This window comes from Nyctereutes procyonoides, unplaced genomic scaffold, assembly GCF_905146905.1.
Source record: "Nyctereutes procyonoides isolate TBG_1078 unplaced genomic scaffold, NYPRO_anot_genome, whole genome shotgun sequence".
NCBI lineage: Eukaryota > Metazoa > Chordata > Mammalia > Carnivora > Canidae > Nyctereutes > Nyctereutes procyonoides.
Genome location: NW_026575140.1, coordinates 50759230 through 50783462, shown reverse-complemented (window position 1 = coordinate 50783462; position 24233 = coordinate 50759230). Strand labels below are relative to the sequence as shown.

The 24233-nt window shown below is 49.9% G+C and overlaps 1 protein-coding gene across 2 annotated transcripts in view; it reads right to left on the bottom strand.

Moving 5' to 3' along the window:
• Positions 1 to 22966, bottom strand: part of PMP22 (peripheral myelin protein 22) — a 32383-nt gene extending 9417 nt beyond the window's left edge. Inside the window, exons 1-3 of one of the 2 annotated variants that reach the window (XM_055306428.1) lie at positions 22798 to 22966; positions 18364 to 18475; positions 16800 to 16899 (exon numbers count right to left, since the gene is read on the bottom strand). In XM_055306428.1, coding sequence (XP_055162403.1) covers positions 16800 to 16899; positions 18364 to 18441 — 178 coding nt within the window. In that variant the 5' untranslated portion in view covers positions 18442 to 18475; positions 22798 to 22966. Of the gene's footprint in view, positions 1 to 16799; positions 16900 to 18363; positions 18476 to 20131; positions 20282 to 22797 lie in introns of those variants that run through there. The other variant, XM_055306427.1, reaches the window with a different exon arrangement.
• Positions 22967 to 24233: the final 1267 nt, after the last annotated feature.

The following is a 24233-nucleotide window of genomic DNA, read 5'->3' as shown; positions in this document are numbered from 1 at the left end:
TATCAACATCCATCAAGGAGGTAGGAATCGTGAGGATGGCTGGGAAGAGCAAACAGTATTGAGGCCAACACCAATTTTGTAGTAAATTGGAAGAAAACGCAGATGGAGAAGAGGAGGCTATGAAAATCCATTTGCTCTGCCAAGCTGTATCTTGGTATCTTAACCCTAGTCCTTAGCCTCAGCACAGAGCAGTCTGTGCTCAGTCAAATCACCAGGTGGGACGCTGGGTTCTACTTCTGTAGATTCACTGAACTCCCAGGTTGGATCAAATCTCCAAGCTTCCAACTGATATTCAGGCAGAAAAGAGAATTCTGTAGTTCACCTTCTACTGCAAAATAATGTTATTTCAGGGAGGAAGGGAGAAGAGGATAGCCTGGGTTCAGCACTACGGAGGGAACCTTTGGTGTCCAGCTAGAGGAGCTGCGTTTAGCTCTGTCCATCTGTCACCTGCGTCCTTTCTTCCGAGTGCCAAAGAATCACTGGGGTGAGTGCAGCTCTAAACAAGGCGAAGCAACTGGAGAAGCCACAGGGCTTTATCCTCTCAGCCCAGTAACTGGCTACCATGTAAAAGCTTAGAGAAACACATCAATGCTCAACACGGTACTCAAAGCTATGAAATCTGCATGGCTTATAATCAATCACCAAGTAAGATGAACCTGGTATGAGTTGCAGGGAGATCACGACAGAATTTTAAGGGCACCGGTTGGGTTAACTGTCACCAGAGTTTCATGGAAGATTTTTCCAGACACAAACTGGAAGCATTTTACAGTTGGAAGAAATGTCAGAGATCAACTAATCCAGCTCCTTTGTACTGAAAGGGATTTCCGGAGATGTTTTGATGAGCCCAACTGGCACAGCCAAATCTGGGAGGCCCTTGATTCCAGTCTAGTATCCTTTTCACTGTGATGGAACATATGCTCCTTTTATGTTTTCAATTTCTTTGTCAATTAAGGTAAGAAAATGATGTCCTACGTTGTGAGCCATCCTAACTTCATTTTTTTATATACCTCTCCATTAAATCTGTTTGTCTTTCTCCAGCCTAGTAATTCCTCCAGGGGAGCAGTCTGCAATAAAGTTAATGTTGCCATAATACTATTTTTTCAAAAGTAAATCAATTATCCGGTACTCTGGTAGATGAGGCTGGAAATATCAATATATGTGAGATCCAAATCCAGAACTGAAACAGTGATGGAGTTTTGCTGGGAAATGTTGGGTGTACACCCACCCAGGCAGCATGGCTGGTACAGATGACAGCCTGGATTACCTCCTCCAATTCTAAAACCTTTACTTACTCTTTACCCCCCACTACCACTAATAACAGACCTCACATTTAGAGAAAACTCAAAATCTTTGTTTTTTTTTTTCTTTTTTTTTTGAAAATTCAAAATCTTTGATGTTAAATCTACATGAATAGGAAAAATCCCTTAGACTTAAAAATGTAACTAAAACCTTCTTGAAACTTCTTTTGCCAATACTTTGGACTTTAGTCCCAACCCCATTACAATGGAGTTATTTTCCCATAATCTGTCAAATCAGATCAGAATAAAGGGCTTAAGGAAGTTTTCATCCAATGAGCATTTGCTGAACATCTGCTGTTTTGAGGCCAGCCCCCTGGTTGGCTCTGGGAATACAATGCTGAAGGTTTTTTGCCACAGGTACAATAAATAAAACACATAGATAAACATAGTAAGTATAATAACATCATCAATCACAATATACATAAATGGATTCACATCCCTTGTTAGATGTAGAACTTCACCTTGAATTACATAATTCCTATCAATAGTCTGATACAAGAGATACACCTAAAACAAACAGCTGAAAAATCAAAAGGTTTTAAAAAGAGGTGCCAGGCAAATATTAACAAAAAGGATGTAAGTTTAGTAATAATGGCATCAAACAAAACAGAATTTAAATTGAAAAAGACGAAAGGGGCCAAACAGGGATACTTCATAGTATGGAAAGATCCAGTTCACCATGAGGAAATAAGAGTCATAAACCTTTATGCATATAATAACATGGCCCAGAAAAGGTATAAAGCAAAGGACACTTAGAATATGAGAAGAAATCGACAAAATCACAATTATAGTGAGAGACTTCAGCATACCACTTTCAGAATAGACAAATCAAGTAACTAAAAAAATTACTGTAGCAGAGAGATTATTGATAAAAGAAATTTTGTGTCCATATAAAAAAGATCATAAATTATTTTCAAACTCAAGGAACAGCCTTACACACTACACATTAGGCAACAAGAAAAGCTCAATAAATCTCAAAGGAAACAGAAGTGATAAAGGCACAACTGGAGGAGAACAGAAAGTAGAAATGAAAAACAAACTGGCCAGAATAAGATTGGAAATTTAAAAAATAGTATTGGGACAAGGAAATCAAGATGAGAACTAAAACGTTCTTCAGCAAGGATTGGTATTGAGAGTAGTAAATGCCAAATCTACAGGTGGTGGTCCAAGCAGTACTCAGTGGAAATACACCCTTAGAGCATTCACTAAGAAATATAAGTATTGACAAAGAATGAACTAAACTTTCAACTTAATAAGTTAGAAAATGAATAATTAAATGAATCCAAAATTAATGGACTCATTTACTAATAAGAGCAAATTTTAATAAAATTTTAAAATGACAGAAATACAATCAATTAGAGAATCACTTTCTTTGGTGGGAGTGGTGCTCAATAAGGCAGATAAATTTTATTAAAGCACATAGAAGAAGTGTCAAAGACACAGAAACGTACTGTTTCCAGATAGAAACACTCAAAATCTTTAAGACACCACTTACCCCAAAGTAATGTACTAATTTGATGCTATCTTAAATAATATCCCAACTGGAACTTGACCAACACTTTAAAAACATATCTGAGTGGAGCCTGGGTGGCTCAGTGGTTGAGCGTATGCCTTCAACTCAGGTTGTGATCCCGAGGTCCTGGGATCGAGTCCTGATTGGGCTCCCCACAGGAAGCCTGCTTCTCCCTCTGCCTGTGTCTCTGCCTCTTTCTCTCTCTCGCTCATGAATAAATAGATAAAACCTTTAAAAAACATATTTAATGGTGCTCAACCTTTTAGTATCTAGGAAAATGCAATGAAATGCACAAGGAATGTGATGCCAATGTTTATCTATCAAATTGGCAAAAAGCAAAAGGGTTGATAACATCAAGAGAGTACACGTACAATAGATAACCTCTGTACACTGTTCAGAGGAATGATAATATGATAATCCTGTGACTGGCAATTTGTAAGAATGCATTTTAATCGTTAAATGCCTATAATATGAGTCCACAATGTAATTACTATATTCTGGATAAATACTTAAACATATACTCAAAGAGAAATGAATAAGGATGTTTATCATACCATCACTCCTATGAGTGGAAACAAGTTAGGGTAAATGCCTATAGTGGAGTATTTTGTAACAGTTAAAAAAACCACGACTTCGAAAATGAACCACCTTTGAAAGATCTCCAAGATGATGAAAAGATTAAGGTGTACACACAACATGATGTCACTGTGTAAACACACACCCAAAAACTACATAAGGAGGTGTGAATATGCATACACACATATCAATGTGTGTGTATGTGTGTGTGTGTATGTTCATTGGAAAAAGAGCCAAAATAAATAAATAAATAAATAAATAAATAAATAAATAAATAAATAAATAAATAAATAAAATAAAAAAAATAATAATAAAAAAAAGGAAAAAGAGCCAAAGACGTGCCAGAGTGATATTCACACTGTCTCCACGAACTGGAGCTGGAATGGAGGAGAGTTTGGTTTTTGGTTGAGATCTCTATCATTTGATTTATTTTCAATAAGGAGAATGCTTTCATGTAATATTTGAATAATTAAAACTAATTTAAAAGACCCCAAGGTACACTAGACATTGCAGGTCATAATAGGCAAGGATGCTAAAATTCGAAGAAGAGCTGGAATCTGGACAGGACTGATCTTCCATTTGCAGAGAGGAAAGACACTTCTTCCCTCAAATGCTATCAAATCAGAAGCTGCACATGGGAAGCAGGGGTGGGGGAAGAACAGCAGCGCTGAGCCAGAAGGGAGCAGCCTCCGCTCCAGCCTCAGGAGGCTGCCTGAGTAGTCCAAAGGCCTGTCGGTATTAATCAGAAGGAAGCCCGCGATGTCCTCGCAGCTTCTGCACTGCAGAGGCCACTGCTCCAGACCCAGAATCCTTCACCTGGACTGGACTAGGCCAGGAGAGCAGGGAGGTATCCCGGCTCAGGACACGGCAGGTGTTGCATCCCATGGGAGGATACGCGAAGCCTGACCACCAGCAGTCGCGCGCTCCAGTTACAGTGGTCCAGGGGATGGCTCTGTCATCTGCTTCTGCGGACCATCGGCTTAACTTGCCACTTACCACGTGCCTGGCCTTGAATTTCTCTTCGCTGACCTGACATACTGACTGGCTGGTCGGCCTGGCGCAATGATCAAACACGCTGATATGAAAGCTCTGTCAAAGGATGATGCCAAGTACCTCATTTAAAAAGCTGATGTTAGGAGCACCTCGGTGGCTTGGTCAGTTGAGTGTCTGCCTTCCACTCAGGGTGTGATCCCAGGGTCCCAGGATTGAGCCCCGAGTCGGGCTCCCTGCTCAGTGAGGAGCCTGTTTCTCTCTCTCTCTCTCTCTCTCTCTCTCTCCCCCCTACCTTCTTCCACCCACATACATGCTCTCTTGCTCCCGATCTCTATCTCAAATAAATAAACATTTTTTTTTTTTAAAAAAAAAGCTGATGTTGAGGACCAGAGTAAATAAGCATTTACAGACTGTTCCAGCAGACGGTTTGCTCCATCTGCGTCACTCCCGTAATGATTGATGGGGACCACAGTGCTCACACAAGCCACCATATCGTTGAAGCACCAACCAGAACTCCAGAAGTATTTGGAAGTATTTGCAAATTATCTGTAAAGAGTCAGACCGTGAATATTTTAGGCTTTGCAAGTCACAGGTCTGGTGTCCATGGCAACTATTCGGTTTTGGCATCTTAACACAAAATGGGTCTTAGTCAATATGTAAATGAATGGGTGTGGCCCACTCCCCCAATAAATCCTTATTTACAAAATCGGGCAGTGGGCCAGATTTGGCCTGCAGGCTTCAGTGGCTAACCTTTTGCTATGGCTAACCATAGCAGATGTACCAGATGTCATTATTAGGGTAGAAAGATATCCGATATAAGGGACAGAGCTATCGATGACAAACCTGCTCTGTACAGAGCGAACCTAACAGGCCACCACTCCAAGGGGCAGATCTGAGCTCCTCTCCGAGCCCCGGTGCAGACACACTTTCACTCCGAATGCAAGTTTGCGATCATCTGCTGAGCCCGTCACGATCACCCAGGGTCATCCTCTAGGCCCCAAGTGGATGCCTAGGTAAGTATTTGTGGAATTGCTCGTGGCAGCGTTTTAATCTCCAACCCTGGTGCGGAGCACAGGGATCAGAAGGCCTAAAACTCTCCGCAGACTTGGTTCTAAGGCCCCCGCCAGGCCCAGGAGCTGCTGACAGCTTTGTGACAGGCAGGTCCAGCTCCCCAGCAGACAAGGGCAAGCTTGAGTTACTCAGTGATCAAAGCTCACCTCAAGGTCAGATTCCTGCGGCTGTGGCAGCTTAGCAGTGAAGGAAGTACATGTTCCCCCGCAGCTGTATTCTTAGCCCGGCCTGCAGTCCAGGGAGCTACGGGCTCCGAAAGGATGAAGCACTTTTAAATGCACCAGATCTTCTGGGCCCTTCCGCACCTTTCATTACAGAACCACCTGCCCCTCCCATCCCCTGCTCCGCCTGGAGTCCCGCTCTGGGGAATTCAGAAAAGCTTCCTGACTCAGTCAAGAGGACGGGTTTTCTTGGAAGGGAGAGGAAAGGGCAGATGCGGGAGAGTCAGAGCAAACACAAGGGAGCCCAGGAGAGAATAGAATCTCCAAGAAAGAGGCCATCAGAGGGGATGGATCCCAAGGGCAAGAGATCAGACTGCACAGTGGCATAAAGCTAGGCTGCTTTCAAAAGCACGTGACCAAGGGACGCCTGGGTGGCTCAGTGGTTGAGCCTTTGGCTCAGGGTGTGATCTCAGAGTCCCAGGATCCAGTCCCACATCCGGCTCCCTGCAGGGAGCCTGCTTCTCCCTCTGCCTGTGTCTCTGCCTCTCTCTCTCTCTCTCTCTCTGTGTGTGTGTGTGTGTGTCTCTCATGAATAAATAAGTAACATCTTTTTTAAAAAATAAAAATAAATTAAAAAAAATAAAAAATCATGTGACCAAAAAATAATAATAATTTAAAAAATAAAAGATTTTTTTTAAAAAAAGCACGTGACCACCAAGGCCTGGCTCTCCCCACCTGCCCTCCCATCACACCCTGCTATTGTCGTTCCTTCTCCATATGAATGCCATTCCAGGAATAGCTGAGTTGCCAAGAGGTCTCTATCCAGGCTTCACCCACTAGCTGCAGTACGTGCAGGGCCGAGCACGGGGCTCTGGCTTCTTCCTCATCCAGACCAGCTGATGGCTTTGAAAGAAGGTTCAGGTCTCAGGCTGAATGCAAGCCAGAGGGGAAAGCTCTGTGCGGGCCCTCAGCCCACAGATCTGGCCCCAGAGCTCAGAGACCAGGAAGGCCACATGGGGAGGAGGTCCTTTCAGAGTCTAACTTTTATCTGTGGCTTAATATCAACAGTCTTCTGCTATGGGAAAATAATACAGCACAGAGGTACCTGAAAATATGAAGCTGTCAGAGGCTTCCTTTATTTCTGGTTGGAAAATTCTAGTAACTAGAAGATCAGGTTAGGCTAGGCTGTGTTTGTTTCTCAAAGAATTGTCCTGGGACCACTTTTTAATCAACCCATCAGTTGATTAAAAAAACAAAAACAGGGCACCTGAGTGGCTCAGCGATTGAGCCTCTGCCTTTGGCTCAGGTCATGATCCCAGAGTCCTGGATGGAGTCCCATATCAGGCTCCCCACAGGGAGCCTGCTTCTCCCTCTGCCTGGGTCTCTGCCTCTCTCTCTGTGTCTCATGAATAAATAAATAAAATCCTTAAAAAAAAAAAAACAAGAGGGGATGGGTTCCATGGTCAAGTCCATTAACCTCCCTCTTTGGATGTTAATTCCAAGGTGCAATAAAATATTAAAGGCTCAGAGAATTCTTGCCATAAAGGAAGAAGCCTTCTTAAGTTTCAAATTTGTGTGTTTTTCAAATTGACTCATCAGAAAACCTTTTTTGTTTCAAGAACAGAGCACTTGGAACTGTTGGGTTGGGCCAGAGAAATGGCAGTCCAGGACAGAAACGCATTGTTTCTGAGCTGTACTCTCTGAGAGTGTACAGTGGATGAGGGGGGACACCCGCATTATTCTCAGGATATTTGGGCCTGAAAGGCATTTTCCACATAATAATAACCCGAAGCCCCCTCTCCTATTAATCCCAAAAGTATTTTTGAAAAGGTCAAGCACCATGGTGATTAAGAGCTAGAATCAAAGGACACCTGGGTGGCTTAATGGTTGAGCGACTGCCTTTGGTTCAGGTTGTGATCCCAGGATCCTGGGATGGAGTCCCACATCGGGCTCCCCACAGGGAAGCTGCTTCTCCCTCTGCCTGTGTCTCTGCCTCTCTGTGTGTGTATCTCTCATGAATAAATAAATAAAATCTTTATTTAAAAAAAGAGCTGGAATTGAGCCCCTACCTCACTGGTCACGATAATCCCCCCTTCCCCTAGCACAATGCCCTAATCTCCCTTGCACACCTACTGAAATTCTACCCAATTTCCACAGCCCAGCTCAAAGGCCACCTCTGCTCACGACTGTCCCCCACGCCATGTCACAATTATATCCTGAATATGAAGAGGCCCCACGACATGATGTGGAAGGTGTCAACTCCAGGCCCTACCTCCGTAGTCGTTCTACTGGGCAACCAGGACACCTGCCCCAGGGTCCCAGTTTGTTAGAGGCAGGCCCAGTGCAAAAAAGCAAGGACTCCTGGTGTCCATTCTACTGGGTTTTCCACCACAATACATGGAGGTAGTGGTGATGGTGGTACTGAGAGGTTGAATGATGTTTGAAATCTGATGAATTAAATGATCCTGCTGCCCTGCTTTAGGTTTAGAATTCACAGGAGCTGGGGAGGGAGGAGGGCAAGGTCATGAGGTCCCCTTCATCTCTGCTTATGCACCCCTGCAAAGCCAAACCAGCACCACCCCCCCATCCCGCATCCAAGAGGCAAGAGGAGGCTCATGCCTGCTTTCTAGAGGCAGTACTTGACACCAGAGAAGCCACTGAGAGAAGGAGGCATCACCCAGACAAGGGAAGACCCTCCAATCTGAGTATTTGAAGTCAGCCTAGGGACCCTTCATGGCTTGAGGATGAGCCTAGCACCTCATGCCTAGCACCTCATCAGAAATGACCGGACATAAGAGGGGACACGCTTAGGTCCAACACAGTCACTGCTTCGTGCCAATACCTCATGGCACTCCTCCCATCACTGACTACTCTTTCCCAATCCCTTCCACTAACTCTGACCCTCACCCCGTTTAATCACTGGAGTATCCCGACCCTCAGCTCTGGACTCTGTTCCTTTCTTCCTAACCCCCCCTCTCTCAACAACCTAGGTAAGACCATTCAGCTCTAGACACAACACCCTCCCGTAGGGATGAGTGACTCCCATATTTGGATGTCTAGCGGAGGCCTCCGCCATGAGCTGCTGACTTGTACATCCCAGTGCTCTGCTCCCATTCCATAATCTCAACCTAACAGCCAGATGAGCTCTCAAAACATGGATGGAATCATCCACTCTTCTGCTTAAAAACCTTCACGGTGTCCTGATCATCCTCCTCAGTCCAAAGCCTTGCAATCTGGCCCCAAACCCCTCAAACCTCACCTTACATCTTATACCCCTTCCTCCAGCCAGCACACTCAGCCACACTGGCCTCTTTTCATTACCTTCTGGAATATTCTTCCTGTGATCCATCACAGGATGGATCCCTCCCATCTCCATCCATAAGACAGGGAAAGAAGGAAGACACCTTCCATAACCGGCTCCCCCCAATATGGTGACTTTCCATGTCATCTCCCTGTTTCCTGCAGAGTCTTTTCCACTGCCTACATCTGAGTATTTATTGTATATCCTTGTCTCCGCCAAGTAACCGTGAGCCCCACTAGAGCAAAGGCTGGGTCTTTCTGGTTTGGCTCTGTGTGGTCAGTTTGTGGAGCAGTGCCTGGTACATCAGATGCACTCAACATATTTGAGGAATATAGATGAAAGGACTGTGCTATTAGCTCTTCGAAAATGAGAGGCCCTCTTTAAAGGTAGTGAGTTCCCCATCACTAGGAGGATGAACATGGGGTGGGCACAGTGAAGAAGGGTCTGAGCTGAGATGTGGCAGGAGAGGGATGGACCTGATGACACGCCCAGACCCCTACCAACATTGAGAGTCTATGTGTGTGCCCGTGGAGAACACTCAGGAGGCTTCATGCCAGACATCCTTCTCTCAAGCTCTGAAAAACCAACGCCCACAACCTTGGGCCGCATTATGGCCAATCCCCGCTCCTGAAATATAAGAGGTGCTTTCTTGACTCTGTTGGAACCCTAGAAACTGAAATTCTTTGAAAAAGCAAAGACTGAGCTTCAAGGGCCATGTGGTTGAGACTCAGGTTTGAACAAGCGTTCAGAATTAACTCCTGGATGTTGGCATCTGATGAGAAACTCTGCGGGTTGAAACATTAGCATTATGACACCACATCCCATCCCCTGTACCTCCCTCACCCGCCAGGGCCTCAGCAAACCCACAAGGGCCTGTAAAATCAAGAGCCATCACTTGGGTAGAGATTGTGGGTTGGCCCAGAGAGCAACGGAGATTTTAAATTGCAAAACATGAACTCATAAATGCAGAGGGCCTCCTGTGTTCTCTAAAGCCTGACCAAGAGCTGAGCCACAGAGGAGGAAATGGTCTGATGTCCTTGCCGAAATGACAATGCCACCAAATGGATTAAAAAAAGAGAGAGAAATCTGGAATCTTGGAAGACACAGACAACAACTGACCGCTGAGGCTCAAGCTAGGGGCTCCCGAGATTGGCAAGCTTTATATTTCTCTAATTTTCAATCCAAAGCGTCAGTCTCATGCTGCCCACAACCTGATTGCCATGAATTTGTTGTTGCCATTGTTGCTTAGAACAGAAAGAAAAAGCATCAACTGCTCATTTTCTTGGCTTGGGATCCTGGCTGTAGCCCACACTCTGGCACAGCAGACCTGCCTGGCGTCACTGGGAAATGGGGGTGCATGTGTGCAGCTGCCCTCAGACATGAGAGGTGGCCCTGGATGTTCTGGGGACAGACTGGAGGAGGGCCTTGTTTTTTCCTTCATGCTTTCGTGTTCAGCATGGGCCCTCTCTTTTAAAATGAAGAGAATTCAAGAACATACACATTTTATGTGCAGACACCTTGGTATGAAAAAGTTTGTGAGCTCTCTTCTGAGACAAAGGAGGACTTTTTCAGTGGGGGCAAGGCACAGGAGACAGGTTTTATGAAAGATGGAGTCTGTGAACCCAATGAAGACCAGGCCAAGCAAAGGGGCAGGCAAGGTCAGGGCTGGGCCCATCCAGCGCCTGGGGTCCCAAGCAGCCCAGGGCCTGAGTCCAATACTCCGACCCACTCAGCTACCCACCAGGTCCACGCAGATAAAACAAAGAGTGGGAGAATGCATGTGTGTATTTGGACCTAAAATGTGCAGACTATGGAGAATTCAAAACAAAAAAACATTAGTTGGGTCAATGCAAGGCACAGGTTTTGTGGAACCTTCTGGGTCAGTAGATTTTAAACTCACTCACTGTGTAAGGGCTTCCAGGACTTAGCGAGAAGGTTCAGTGCATCCACCCCCGACTCCCCAGATCCCAACTAGAGCTGCTCAGATCTTATTAGTTCGAAAACCAAGGCTCCAGGAACTGGCCTCATCTGTCTCTGGATGGATGTCTGCTCGTGTGGACGCTGCCCCACGGGCCTGTCTGCTGTACCTCGAGGCTCCACTGTGCTACTCAAGGCAGAAAGAACCTATGTGTTACCCGATACTAATTTCCTATCAGGAAATAACATTATGGCTATATGGAAAATTAGATGTGAAATAGGTAGATTCCTAGGGGATTCTGTATGAAAATAAAAAATCCCAACGAAGAAGATGAGCACGATGGCGGAGGAAGGGCAAGCAATGATGAAAGTGGTAAGAATCCCACGTCTCAGGACAATCACCAGACAGTCATCAGTGCATTTCTACTACCAAAGATGTCTCATATGTTCCGCCCCCTAAATGATCCAGGCTGCCACTCCAACTTGGAGTAAAACGGACAGCTGAAAGACGCATATAAAACACAGCAGGTCTGGGTGCCCAGGCGACTGGGTTGGTTGAGCCTCTGCCTTCAGCTCAGGTCATGATCCCAGGGTCCTGGGATCTAGCCCCGCATTGGGCTCCCTGTTCAGCGGGGGCTTACTTCTCCCTCTGTGTGCTCTCTCTCTCTCTCTCAAATAAATAAATAAATATTTAAATCAATCAATCAATCAATCAATCCAGCCAGCCAGTCTAAATGAGATCAGAAAAAGTAGAAATGCACCTGTATGCACCACTGCCTACTAGGCGCTAGAAGGACCTATAGACAGGCCTACTCTTCTGCCCCTCGGCCTGTCTTCCCACACTCTGGCCTGCCCTCCAGCCCTCCTCAATGCCAGGCCCCTCCCCTGCCCTGAGGCCCTGCATTGAGTGGCCCCTCTGCCTGGAACCTGCCCCAGACATACATATGGATGCCTCCCAGTCATCCTCAAGGGGTCAATCCGACAAGAAGCTTCCCACCCCCAGCCCCAGCCCTCATTACACATTACCCTGTCTCACTCTCTCTGCACTTCCCATCCTTGGCCCCAAATTATCCATGTTCTTTGGTTGTTTTTATCACCCGGTGAAATGCAAGCTCTTGTTCACTCTTGTAACCTGGGCGTGTATAACAGTATATGGTCCTCGTAGGCATCCATGAGTAGCTGTGCACCAAAGGACAGGAGAAGGGAGAAAGGGGGAGGGGAGGACCTTAGGATGGGAAGTTCATGGTCAAGGAAGTAAGAGGAGGCTAGAGTTCCAAGATGATGGGGGAGAAGAGATGGGAGATGAGGGTTCATGGGAACAGATCATTTAGGTAGATTCCTATGCCTTTTGGTAAAGATCTCCATCTAAAGACTGAGACCAAGGCAGGGACTTTAAAATGCTTCAAGCTCAGAGTCCAAGGACTGGCTTTGGGTTTTTAAAAATATCACCCTGGGGATCCCTGGGTGCCTCAGAGGTTTAGCACCTGCTTTTGGCCCACGGCATGATCCTGGAGTCCCGGGATCGAGTTCCATGCCGGGCTCTCTGCGTAGAGCCTGCTTCTCCCTCTGCCTGTGTCTCTGCCTCTTTCTCTCTCTTTGTTTGTCTCTCATGAATAAATAAATAAAATCTTAAAAAATAAATAAATAAATAAATAAATAAATAAATAAATAAATAAATAAATAAATAAATAAAAATATCAACCTGGATTCAGTATGAAAAGCAAGTCACAGGGCAGCCTGGGTGGCTCAGTGGTTTAGTGCCGCCTTCAGCCCAGGGTGTGGTCCTGGAGACCCCGGATCAAGTCCCACGTCAGGCACCCTGTATGGAGCCTGCTTCTCCCTCTGCCTGTGTCTCTGCCTCTCTCTCTCTCTCTCTCTCTCTCTCTCTCTCTGTGTCTCTCGTGAATAAATAAATAAAATCTTAAAAAAAGAAAAAAAAAAAAGAAAAGCAAGTCACAAATAAACAAGAGAAAGGTGGGGAGTTCAGGGGCTGCCTCCGGGGCTCTGATAAGTCCTGCAAGGTATGGCGACCCACAAGGGAATGGCCAATGGCCAGGGGGTGCTCTATGATGGCGCTGAGGAGCAAGGACGAATGCATGCAGACATTAGCAGCATTCACTAAAATCCTGAACCCTGTCAGAGAGGTGGGTTCAGTGGAAGACACGGACTAGTTTGGGGATGCCCATGAGACAGCCCCGTGGAAATGTCTAGAAGGTAGCTGGATATGCAGGTCTGGAGTTCACAAGAGAAGTCTAGGCTGGAAGAAAAATAACAAAGATCCAAACCAGAACAGTGGGGTGGTGTTTCAAGCCAGGCTTACTGGGAGGTGCTCACTATTAAATTTCTAGGAATTAAGAAGCCATGTTTCTTACAAAGCCAAATGACTACATTCTCAGCCTCCCTTGTTAATGAGGTGTGGCCGTGTGACTAAGTTCCTGTACAAGACAGAGGCAGAAGTGTGTGGTCTATTTGGAGACATTTCATAAAAAGGGAAGGGCACACATTTCTTCTCTCTTCTCCACCCTATTGCCTGAAATGTGGATGAGATGGCTGGTGCCCCAGCAGCCCTTATGTCCATGAGGATGAGGACCAAATCCAAGGGATGGCAAAGAAATGAGCTAGAAAGTGCCTGGGTCTTTGACAACTTCATACGAGTGCCATAAACTATCTTATTTAAGCCACTGCCCCTTGAAGATGTTTTTTTATATGCATTCAGTCTTAATCCTAACCAGAATATTAGCCAACTGGCCCAACACGTCCCCGGCATCGCAGTCTCCTTGCTGTTGGTCACGTCATTGCCTTGATAGGGAATATCCTCCTCCTTGCCTGTATTTATTTAAATCCTGCCCATCCTCTGGAGGATGGATCAAATTCCACCTCCCACACGAGACCTCCCTTCCACTTCCTCCCCTGAACTCTGGTGCTGCCTGCCTGCCCCCATTCCTTGGGCATCTGGCCTACACTGCCTTCACAGTGATTCATCCCTCCGCACTTATCTCCTAGCTCCTCAAAGAGGCTCGGGAACCAGCAAATAAATTGAGAAAACAAGAAGGCAGGCAGGATTGAGGGCGGCTAGTAAGAAATCTGAAACCACTTCCAGTATCAAGAGGTAGCAAGAGGGAAAGATGTGACATCTCTTTCAAACTATGTACCACAGCTGTTTGACCACCATGAGGCGAGGGTCACTGTTCATAGAGATGACAAAGGCCACAATGACCCCTGGAGGGGGGCCAAGCCCTGGCCCCACAAACCTACAAACACAAGCCCCTTCAGGAAAAAACCAGCAAGTCAGATCAACCAACCTATGTTCACCAGACACACTTGTAAAGTGCTCTTTGCAAATCAGTATCAGTAAAGAATTACTTGGATACCTTCGATAAAAAGTGTGTTTGGAACATCCTGAGAGCAAACTCACAGACCAAGGTAAGTGGCTCCAGACTTAGGATAGTTCATTCGTAAAGACCGTCTCATTTTGTAATTATATGTTTTTGCGTCTACTGTTTGCCACAGAAATTGGTCAACCAGATCAGCAAGGTGGAGGAGGTCCAGAGGATTCCCCTCTATCAGATCTGACATCGCAGCTCACGCTGACCCACCAGGGAGATGTCGGTAAGGTCAACAGCTACTGGCGAAGCTTCCATGGAAATTTCTAACTTAGAAGAAGCCCAAATCCAAACCAACCCAGCTTACTTAAGGGCATGTCCAGATTCCCTCAACACATCTGAGAAAGCAGATGTGGAGGAGGGAGACCCCAAGCTCCAGGGTCCCCCCCCTCGCCGAGCAACAAGAAAGACCCCAAAGTCATTGTCAAGGAACCCAAGGAATGAGCTTGGTGCATAAAGAGCCAGTTGAAAGATGAGAAGTTTCCTGATGCAAGTGACACTGGTGCCTCTTTGAGATGGGCTGCGACAGCCTGAACAGCCCGACACAACCACGGCAGGTGCGGCAAGAAGGGTCACAGACCCCGACCTGAGGACCACTCTCCTTCCGATACACGGTTTGAGCACAACTCAGACGGCTGCTCCTCTGTCCTCTCCAGACCTAAGAGTCCAGGATTCCGCCCCAACCCCACGTGGCCAAATGCCTCTAGGGAAGGGTAACTGTGGACACTGCCCCTGTGCCTCAGGGAAAGCCACTCACCCTCTGGGGCCCGGTCACCACTTGTGACCACCAGGTGTCAGCAGCGAGCGGGGCGCCTACCATCCTGAGGCTTCAGGGAACTTGAGCCAGACCCTGAAGGGGGAGGGGGGGGGACACCGGATGCTGTGGCTTTGGGGCCAGGCAGGGCTCCGGCCTTGTTCTCAGGCAGGCATGAGTACTTCATTCCATTTGCCAGCTCACCGTGCAAACTCATGGTGCCACCTCGAGGATGTTTTCAATGCAGCATCTTTCACTCAGAGGAAAGATTTGGGACTGCTTGCTTCGGTAAAGACGGAGGCCTTTCTTTTTTTGAGCCCCAGAAAAGTGACGACATTAAGTACAGTTTTCTACTCCTTGCCTCTCCTCCCCACATAAGCTCCCAATAGCTATTCTAGAAGTTTCTCTTTATACTGAGGTTCGAGAGGCTTGGTTTGTAATGCTTCAGTGACAGCCTGCCTGTGGAACCCACAGGAGGCAAAGCCCAGCAAAGAAACTGCACTGTGGGAAGCCAGAATGGAGGGCCCCTTCACTGCTTTACTGTGCTGGATCGAAGCTGCTCTCTCTCACTGGTTGTAGCATCTTCAACAGAAATACTGGATCGGGGGGCACCTGGGTGGCTCAGTAGTTGAGCCTCTGCCTTTGGCTCAGGTTGTCATCCTGGGGTCCCGGGATCAAGTCCCACATCGGACTCCCCGCAGGAAGCCTGCTTCTCCCTCTGTCTGTGTCCTTGCCTCTCTCTGTGTGTCTCTCATGAATAAATAAATAAAATCTTTAAAAATAAAAAAGAAATACTGGATCATGAGCACCTTTAGCAACAAGGCAGGCCGTCCGTATTTTATTGGTCTTTTAAAACCCAGGATGACAAGAAAGCTCTGTATGTCCTAAAGCTACTCCCCTCTCCAGGCTGAGGATAGATGCTTTGAAACAGGAGACCATGCCAAGCCAACCCCACTATGTCCTCAACACCAAGCACTACAGCTCCTTCCATAGTGGCTCCTTCCATTTAGAAGCCACTAAACAGCACCTGGCCACCCAAAAGAGGCACCCTCCTTCCTTGGCCTCTCCACATGCAAAGACACAGGGCTCCCTGCTGAGGACTGCTCTCTCTGAGTATTTGAGATCTCTAGTGGGTGCTTCACTGCCAATTATCCCCTTAACTTGGATCCAAGTAAGCCTGGTTTCAAGTATCTCACAAGCAATGGTGCTGAGGACAGAGGAAGGAACACAATCCTCTGGATGAAGGGCCCTCCCAGGCTCAGCTAACATTCTCCCAATAGCTTCAAGTTCCTGTCTTGCCACAAGGAAACACTCAAAGGCTTTGATGCTAAATGGCACCAGGGAGGCCCACCACTTAGAAAAGCAGTCTTGTAAATGTGGGATCAAAAGCTGGCCCAACCACCCTTGGGACTGTCACTGAAACAGGACATTTCTGGATAGAGACAGCCACCAAAGCAAAGATGCCAGTTGGATCCAAAGTCCAACCGGGGTCTGCCTAAAGTTTTGCCATTGTGCCACCTTGACTGCTTGCTTATCTGTGTCTGCATTTCTTTGCACACAGGAAGCATCACACCAAGTGACAAGAGGGCGCTCCAGGGCATCTTCCCAAGTACAGATGATGTACAGTAAATACCCAGGGTCTTGGCTTAACCAGTCCAACTTCTGTTCCTCTCCTCTTGTCTTGGATTCCTGGTCCCCTGTTGCATTCTGCGCCCCACCCCAACGACGACTTTGGAGCTGTGTCTTCCAAGAACAAGCGTTTCCAGGTATGGACTGAGAAACATGGCACCAACAGACAAGGGCAAGCATGTAGAGCAAAAAGCCAGTCTCACCGTTTGCTGATGATGAGTGACAGTGGTGGACGTTGCCTGCTGAGGACGTGCTACAGTTCTGCCAGAGGTCAGTGGCGTGTCCATTGCCCACGACCCATTGCTAGAAAGAACCAGATATCTTAAGTCAGACGAGCCGGGTGAGGAACCAAGGAAGGGGGAGGTAAGAGCAGCCTCCTCCACTCATCTAGCCAGCCTGCCCCTGCCCTGCCCTGCCCAGTATGGCCTGGCCAGAGGTCACAGTTATGCTGGAGAAAGGAGAGACGTGGTGGGCTGGCTCAGACATGGTGTTGCAGGGAGCCCCAGGGTTTACAAGTAGAAAGCACATTGTCATTAGAAAAATAGCATGCACGTGTCAGCTAGTACGTGCAGAAGTATGTACTCCGGCAGGAGCCACGGCCTCGGCCCAGGGCACCCGCATGGGAGCCAGCTCTTGTCCTGGATCCCCTGAGTGTCTGCCCCACCTCTCTGAGCCCATCTCCTTACCTATTATTATTCCTATAATCTGACAAGATTCTTTAAGATGTTGTAAAGGTGCTTATAAATGATAGAACAATCCACAAGTCCCCAACATCAATATTTCTCGTTCTGACAGAATTATCTCTCATCCTTTGAAAGGCACAGGAAAATCATGCCTGGGATTTGCCTTATATTAAAGTTAAAGCCAGAGCCACAAGACAGCCTGAGTCTGTGCTCATCCTCACAGCCAAGGAAGGAAGTTTCAAATTTAAGGTGCTTGGGATGCCTGGCTGGCTCAGTGGATGAGTGATTGCCTTCCACTCAGGGCGTGGTCCTGGGGTCCTGGGGATCCTGGGGTCCTGGGATCAAGTCCCATATGGGGCTCCCCACGGGGAGCCTGCTTCTCTCCCTCTGCCTATGTCTCTGCCTCTCTTTCTTTCTCTCATGAACAAATAAATAAAATCTTAAAAAAAAATCTAAGGTGCTTAATGTTTGAAGTCTCTGTGACCCAAGAGACCCTGATGACCTGTTCCTATAGTGGAGGCTTATCTGATGGTGGAAGGTGCTGTGTCCACATCATAAAACAGAACAGGGGGCTGTGAACTCTTTTCTGGAAGAACCCATTTTAACTTTTCAATCTCCAGCCCTCCAGGGTGTTTTATGAACCAAGTCACCCATCTGACCTATGACACGTGGAGAAAAACAAAACTTCATAAATACTCTGCTTCCTTCCTCCACGAATCTACAGCGGGGGCGGGGGGGTGGGGGGGGAGTAAACGCTAAGCAATCTCGTCAAATGAAAGTCGGGGAACCCTGGCTCTGTTCTGAAATTATTTGGCACACGTGGAGGCCTGCGCAGCTAACCTAGCGCGGCGATTGCTTCCTTCCTACCCCATGAATCTGCTCGGGTTTTCTCAAAACAACTGAAAGAGGGCAGACTGCCAGAAACTGCAAAGACGCCCCGGGACGACGTCTGAGACTTCACGTTGTCTGCAAATAACGACAGGGCGCTGAAGGCGAGGCAGGCACCCCTGGACCTGCCGCCCGGGAGGCCGCGCCCCGGGCTAGGGGGTGTTGGGGGGGTCGGGGTGTCCCGCCCGCCACTCACGCTGACGATCGTGGAGACGAACAGCAGCACCAGCACGGCGACGTGGAGGACGATGATACCCAGCAACAGGAGGAGCATTCTGGCGGCGAGAGGTGCTCAGCGGAGGTCCTGCCTGCGGGGACACGGAGCCCGAGCGGGGCGTGAGGCCGAGCGAGCCGCGGAGGAGGAGCGCGGGGGGCGGGTCCCCGCGCCGGCGGAATGCAGGGGCCTGGCGCCGCGCCCGCCGCCGGGGCCCGGCCGAGAGAGGGCAGCAGCCGACCGCAGCAGCCCCGCCCGCAGCCGCCCGCACCGAACAGCCCCCGCTTGGGGAGCAAAACAAGGGGTACGCACGCACGTCTAAGTCACCCCAGGAGGAGGGGCGTTCCCGGCAGCCGGGCGGAGGCCACGGCACACCTCGACCCACCCGGGGTTGCCTCTGGGGTTCCCCTGCCTGCGAGGGGAAGGGGGCAGGAGGAGGGCAGGGTGCCCCCTTCCTCTACCGAGGTGGGGGGCGGGTAGGGGGGCAGGAGGCAGGCGCCCGGATTTCTGCCCGAGGCCTGGGGACCCGGCGGCACCCGGCGAGGGAGAGCGCGCGGCTGGGAGCTGGTTTCCCACACCCGCTGCGCTCCGCATCCCGTTAGTTCCCGAGCTCCCACCCGGTTGGGCCAGCGCCGGGGCGCCGTCCTGGCCCCCGCTCGGCCCGGCAGGGACGCGGGCGGCTCGGGAGAGGAGGCGCACAGCCCGGGGCGCGCGGGCAGGAGAGAACCGCCGCCGGGAGAGTGGCGGGGTCCCCCGCCTGCCGCCCACCGCGCGCGTCCCCGGCGGCCCCCGTGGGCCGGGCCCTGCGCTCCCCTACCCGGACTGGGCCCTGGGCGGTTCGCCGGGGTCCCGGCTGCCCCCCCGCCCCCGCCCGGCACGCACAGCCAAGACGCAACCCCGTCCAGCTCCAGCCTCCTCGGCGCGCCGGGACGCGCGCCCAGAAGCCCGCACAGAGGGGGCCAGACGTCGGGTGCGAAGGGACCGCAGCCCGCCAGGGCCGGCAGGACGCCTTCCCTCCTCGGCTAGCCCCTCCTGCCGTCCTAGCCCCTCATTTTACAGTCCTTGGGGGAACCGAAGACCCGGGTGACCCGTTAGGCGGATACGTGTGGCTCCGAAAACCCTGCTGCTCTTGAGGGGGCGTTTCAGCACAAGGCCTTGGGCCAGGGAGACGACGTTTCAATAACTCAGTTTTAATTTAAAAAGTACCCGACATACCGGGCCCCTCCGTTGCTCTGCATAAGCAACACATTCAACGGGAAGAAATGAGGTTTTCTGATGTCTCCCAGAAGGTTTAAATTAAATCCAGTGGCTCCTAGAGCCGGGGAGGGACACGAGAAGGATAATCGGGGCTAGGGTATGTGAACAGAAGTTGGGGGTCCACGGGAGTCCCGTAGCCCCCCTCCCCGGGGTCCACCGCAGGGACCGCTTTGCCAATGAGTCCCCAAGTAGGCGCCTCTCCAATGAGAAGAAAACCGCTCAGCCCCTGCTCCGCATCCCAACACCACCACCCGCGCGCCCTTACGACTTATGGACCATGAGGCAGGCCGCACCGCGTCCCTAGAAGCCCGGTAAGAACTATTCGAGACAGATCGCGGTCCGTCTGTCTGTCTGAGCTCGGAAAAACAGCGGGGAGACCTGGCCAACCCAAAGCCCGCGCCTGCCCCGCGCTTTCTGGCACCATCGACGGAAGATGCCCACGATGCCCACGTTTCTCCTCCATCTCCTCCACGCAGCCTACCAAAGCACTTACAGCCCAAAGGGATAGCGGTCCCCGATCCTCCAAGTGGCCTCCGGCACAAACTCGGTGCGTTTGCTCGGCTGCTGGCGTCCCCGAAGACTCCTGCGCTGCCCGGCTGCGCGCGCGAAGCGAGGGGCCAGAGGGAGGCTCCCGGCGTTCCCCTTTAACGGGAGCAACGCCCTGTCTGCGTCGCTGCAACAGGGTGTGTCCCTGGGTCAGCGTGTGCAGGGGGGCGGGCCTCAGGGAGGAGAGAGGGCAGGAGGGAGGGGGGGAGGCCAGGCGACAGTTACTCGGCCTTCAGTCCGCCCCGGGAGAAAGTCGATCTCTGCAAAACCGCTGCGGCGACTTTTACTCCAAACTAGCGGCAGCTGAGCTTTGTCACCTCCGCTTCCTCTGGCTCCCCGAGTTCCTGGAGACCAAGGGCTGGCCAATAAACTGCCCTCCCCCCCTCCCGCCCCCTCGGCCACGAGGGAAAAGCCCTCCCGGGGTCGCCTCCGAAGGTGCCGGGCGCTGGGCTTGGGGGGCGCACGCACGCGGACTGCGCCCACGCGGGGGCCGAGCCTGGATTCCTCTCGTCCGGGTAGGGGGGAGCTGGGGAGCTGGCACTTAAGGGCAGGAGGACGCCCCTGTCCTCTCGGGTCCTGGCCTGCCCTGGCGTTTCAGCCGGGGGCGCACCTGGGCCGCGCCGGCGCTGCGCTGTCAGTGCCTGCGCCTAGGCGGTGAGCCAGGTTCCCAGGACTCCAGGGGACCCACCTGCGGGGCCTGCTTGGGTGAGGATTAGCGGGAGGAGGGAGAGTCCCGTGGACTACGGAACAGCGTCCCCCCAGGGGGGTCTGGGTGCTCCTAGCCTGGGCAGAACCGGACCACAACCCGGTAAGCTCCAGACGAAGTTGACCTGGCTTGGCTCCCAGCCTCCGCTGGCGACCGGGCCATCGGGTGGGGAGTTGGCCATTGGAGGTGGGGGAAGAACAGCCAGGGAAATCCGCTGATTCATAGTGGCCTGAACGCGGTCCACCCAGTCCCAGCGAGAGAGGCTAGCCCTTCTGGGCGTGGTGCAGGTGGACCCAGATACCAGGATGCGGGAGCCTTGATGCACAAACAGGGAGCCCTAACGTGGGTTTTAAATGCCTTTGCTTACTAATGCAGCACTTGGCGCACACACCCCGCCTGCGAGTGTCCTGTGTCATAAAACCCTATCACTCTAAATGATTCAAACAGTTCCATACGATTTTACTCCTCAAAGTAGCTGCTTAGGGCAGCCCCATTGCATATTCTTCTCTTTAAGTACATTATCTGAAGGATTTTTCGAACAGCTGTCTTTTAAAGATTCAGAAAGATTCTTCTGATAATTCTATTATCAGATTACAAAGAAGATGACATGTAAAAGTTTGATTCAATGCCCATGGTGTGGCAGGCACTTTAACAGGACTTGACACACAGTCTGGGAGAGGTGGGTTGGGGCAATGCTTAGGACCTCTGGCTCTGGACTCAGACACACCTGGTTCCTCAGGGTTGTGAATTTGAGTGAGTAGCTAAAGTTCCATGAGCTTCCATTTTTTTCGTCTGCAGGCAGGACTGGTAATGCCTGTTTTATGGTAGTGAGTAAAGGGGCCGAAGTGTGTGAAGCTTTTAGCACAGTGCCTAGAACATAGGGACCAGGAGCCAGTAAATTGTCACCAGTTATTATTGTATCACCTTTAGCCCTCAAGGCAAGGCCGACACCCCCCACCTCTCCACCCCCAGCTAAAATAGCTTAGAAATCGCACTGCTCGGAAGTGCATATGCCAATAGAACAACCAGCCAGAGCAATGGCAGTATAGCCCCTCCTCCTGGGTCATTTTATTTTATTTTTTTCCTGGGTCATTTTATAGGTCAAGGCTGCCCCCAGGAATTATGGCCTCACTTTATGCCATTCAGACTTTTATTTATTTAGCCAACGTTTATGTGGTCACTGTGTCCCCAGAACTATTCTAAGCACTTTACAAATATTAATTAGCATATTTAACTCAGGATTTTCTTTCTCTTCCTTTCTTTCTGTTCCAAGTAACATTTTAATGAGGTATCTACCTCCAGAAAAGCACACACATTGTAAAGCACAGCTTGTTTCTTCCTCTCCCGTGAACCCGATATTTTAGTCAATGAGCAGGTCACACCGTGCTGTGACTTTTGGACACGGGAACCTAAACCCTTTGGTTCAGCCCTTACTGCCTTGTCCATGTCTCCCACCTGCCCGATTCCCAGGATAGGAAAGGAAACACTGCCCAGGGAAGGGTCAACCAGGCTTGGCCACACCCAGGGCCCTGCCAGGGCTTTGCTACAGGTGGAAGCTTCTCCCTGACCGGCTTCCCAAGCCTACGTCCCCTGCCAGCTGTGCATGCAGAGCTGTCTCCCATTAGGGAAATAGCATCGGGTCCCCTTGCTCCCTTCAAACCTGGATGTGCTGGGGTTTCTAGTTGCTCTCAGATAGTCCTTCTCACCTCCCCAGCCAGTATATAGCCAGCTCTTAATCAAGGATTAAAAAAAAAAATGCTCCAACTCTGTCAGTTGCAACACAGAGCACTGTCTCCACTGCAATCCCTTCCAGTGGTGGTTTGCAGGGGGTGGGGGACCGGGCACCTCTCCGAGAAACATAAGCATACACTCACTATGCAGGGGGACGATTTGCCAAGAAAACTCACCAGGCCAAACGGTGTAACCCCTTCCTCCACGCGGATTTCTTTGCAGTCAAACACAAGGGATGCCACGGCAAGGCCCTCCCCACAAGGCAGCAGAGAGACCAGCAGCTGGCAGACTGTGAGCCCCACTGCTTCCAACCAGGCTCCCTGAGATGTTCCCTGTTGGTGCTCCCTGTAACTGAAGCCAGACCAGGCGTCTTTCCAGTTTATTCAGGGGCTGGTCCAATGCTGGGATATGTCATGGTGGCCTGAGAGCTTCTCAGCCTCTACTACTTAAAGAGACAGCACCCAGCTTTTTGTACTTGCCAGAGCACAGTGATCCCAAGAGGCGCTCTAGGGTATAGAAAACCTGGGGTGAACAGGGAGAGGCCTTTTGGGTTTGCCCACAACCTGGGAAGGCAACCCTAGTCCCACTGCAGTGCCAGGCTGTGGGACAGCAGAGCGCCCCAGCAACCAGTGTCCCTCCTCTCCCCCCTCCAGGGAGTTCCTCAAGGAGGAAATACACCATGTGAAAGGTCTGAGTGTGTACTGTCATATGTGTTACATACAGCTTAAGTCTCATTTTTAGTCGACATCATCATTTTGAGAAGTTCAAACATCGCACAGATCGTGTTGACCTTCAAGCCATGATCCAATTCAAGTAAACAAGCCTCTGTTGAAGACATTCCAACCTGTCAGGCGGAACAGGCCGGGAGAGCAGTTGGAAAGCTATGGGGTAGTAGATGAACTCAAGTACCGCCTCTTCAGGCTCCTTGCACTCTCTGCTCCTTCAAGCTCTCAGAAAGGGTCCTCCATCTCCAGCAAGTTCTCCTGGGTAGAAACCCCAAGACAAGGGCACTTGGTTTTACTGAAGGAGTCTCTTGGAATTCTGGCACCTTTCCCCACCTCTTATGTCAGGGGTGCCAATCTGTAGTGCTCTGTAGAGTTTGGGGAAGTCTTTCTCTGCCACAAACACTTTATGTTTTATTGGGCTTTGTGATCAGAAGGGGGTCCCAAAGGCCCTCTCCTTGTTCTGCTACCAGCCAGGATCTTTCATGCCCAGTAGAACAGCCTGACCCAGCCTTGGGGCTCATTAGATCTGGCTGCTACTTAAAATGACCAAGAACTTTGCATACCACCCAGCCTGGGCCTGAGTGCAGAGTGGCTGACTCAGTGCTCTGGGATGCAGCTCAGGTGTGGGTAATTTTTAACACTCCTCGAGATGCTTCAGTGTCCGGCCAGGTTGTTGTAAGTTGTCAGAGGGTCCCTGGTTTCCTGCTCACTGCCTTTGTGGTAGAGCCCGAATGGTAGTAAGGCCCAGTGTGGCCTGCAATGTTAGACAAGTTATGGTTTGGTCTTACCAGGTAACACACGGGGTGTGTGTGTATATCTGGAGTGTGTGTGTGTGGGGGGGGGCAGAGAGAGAGTGGAGTTCCCTCAGTCCTCCCCTGACATAGGCA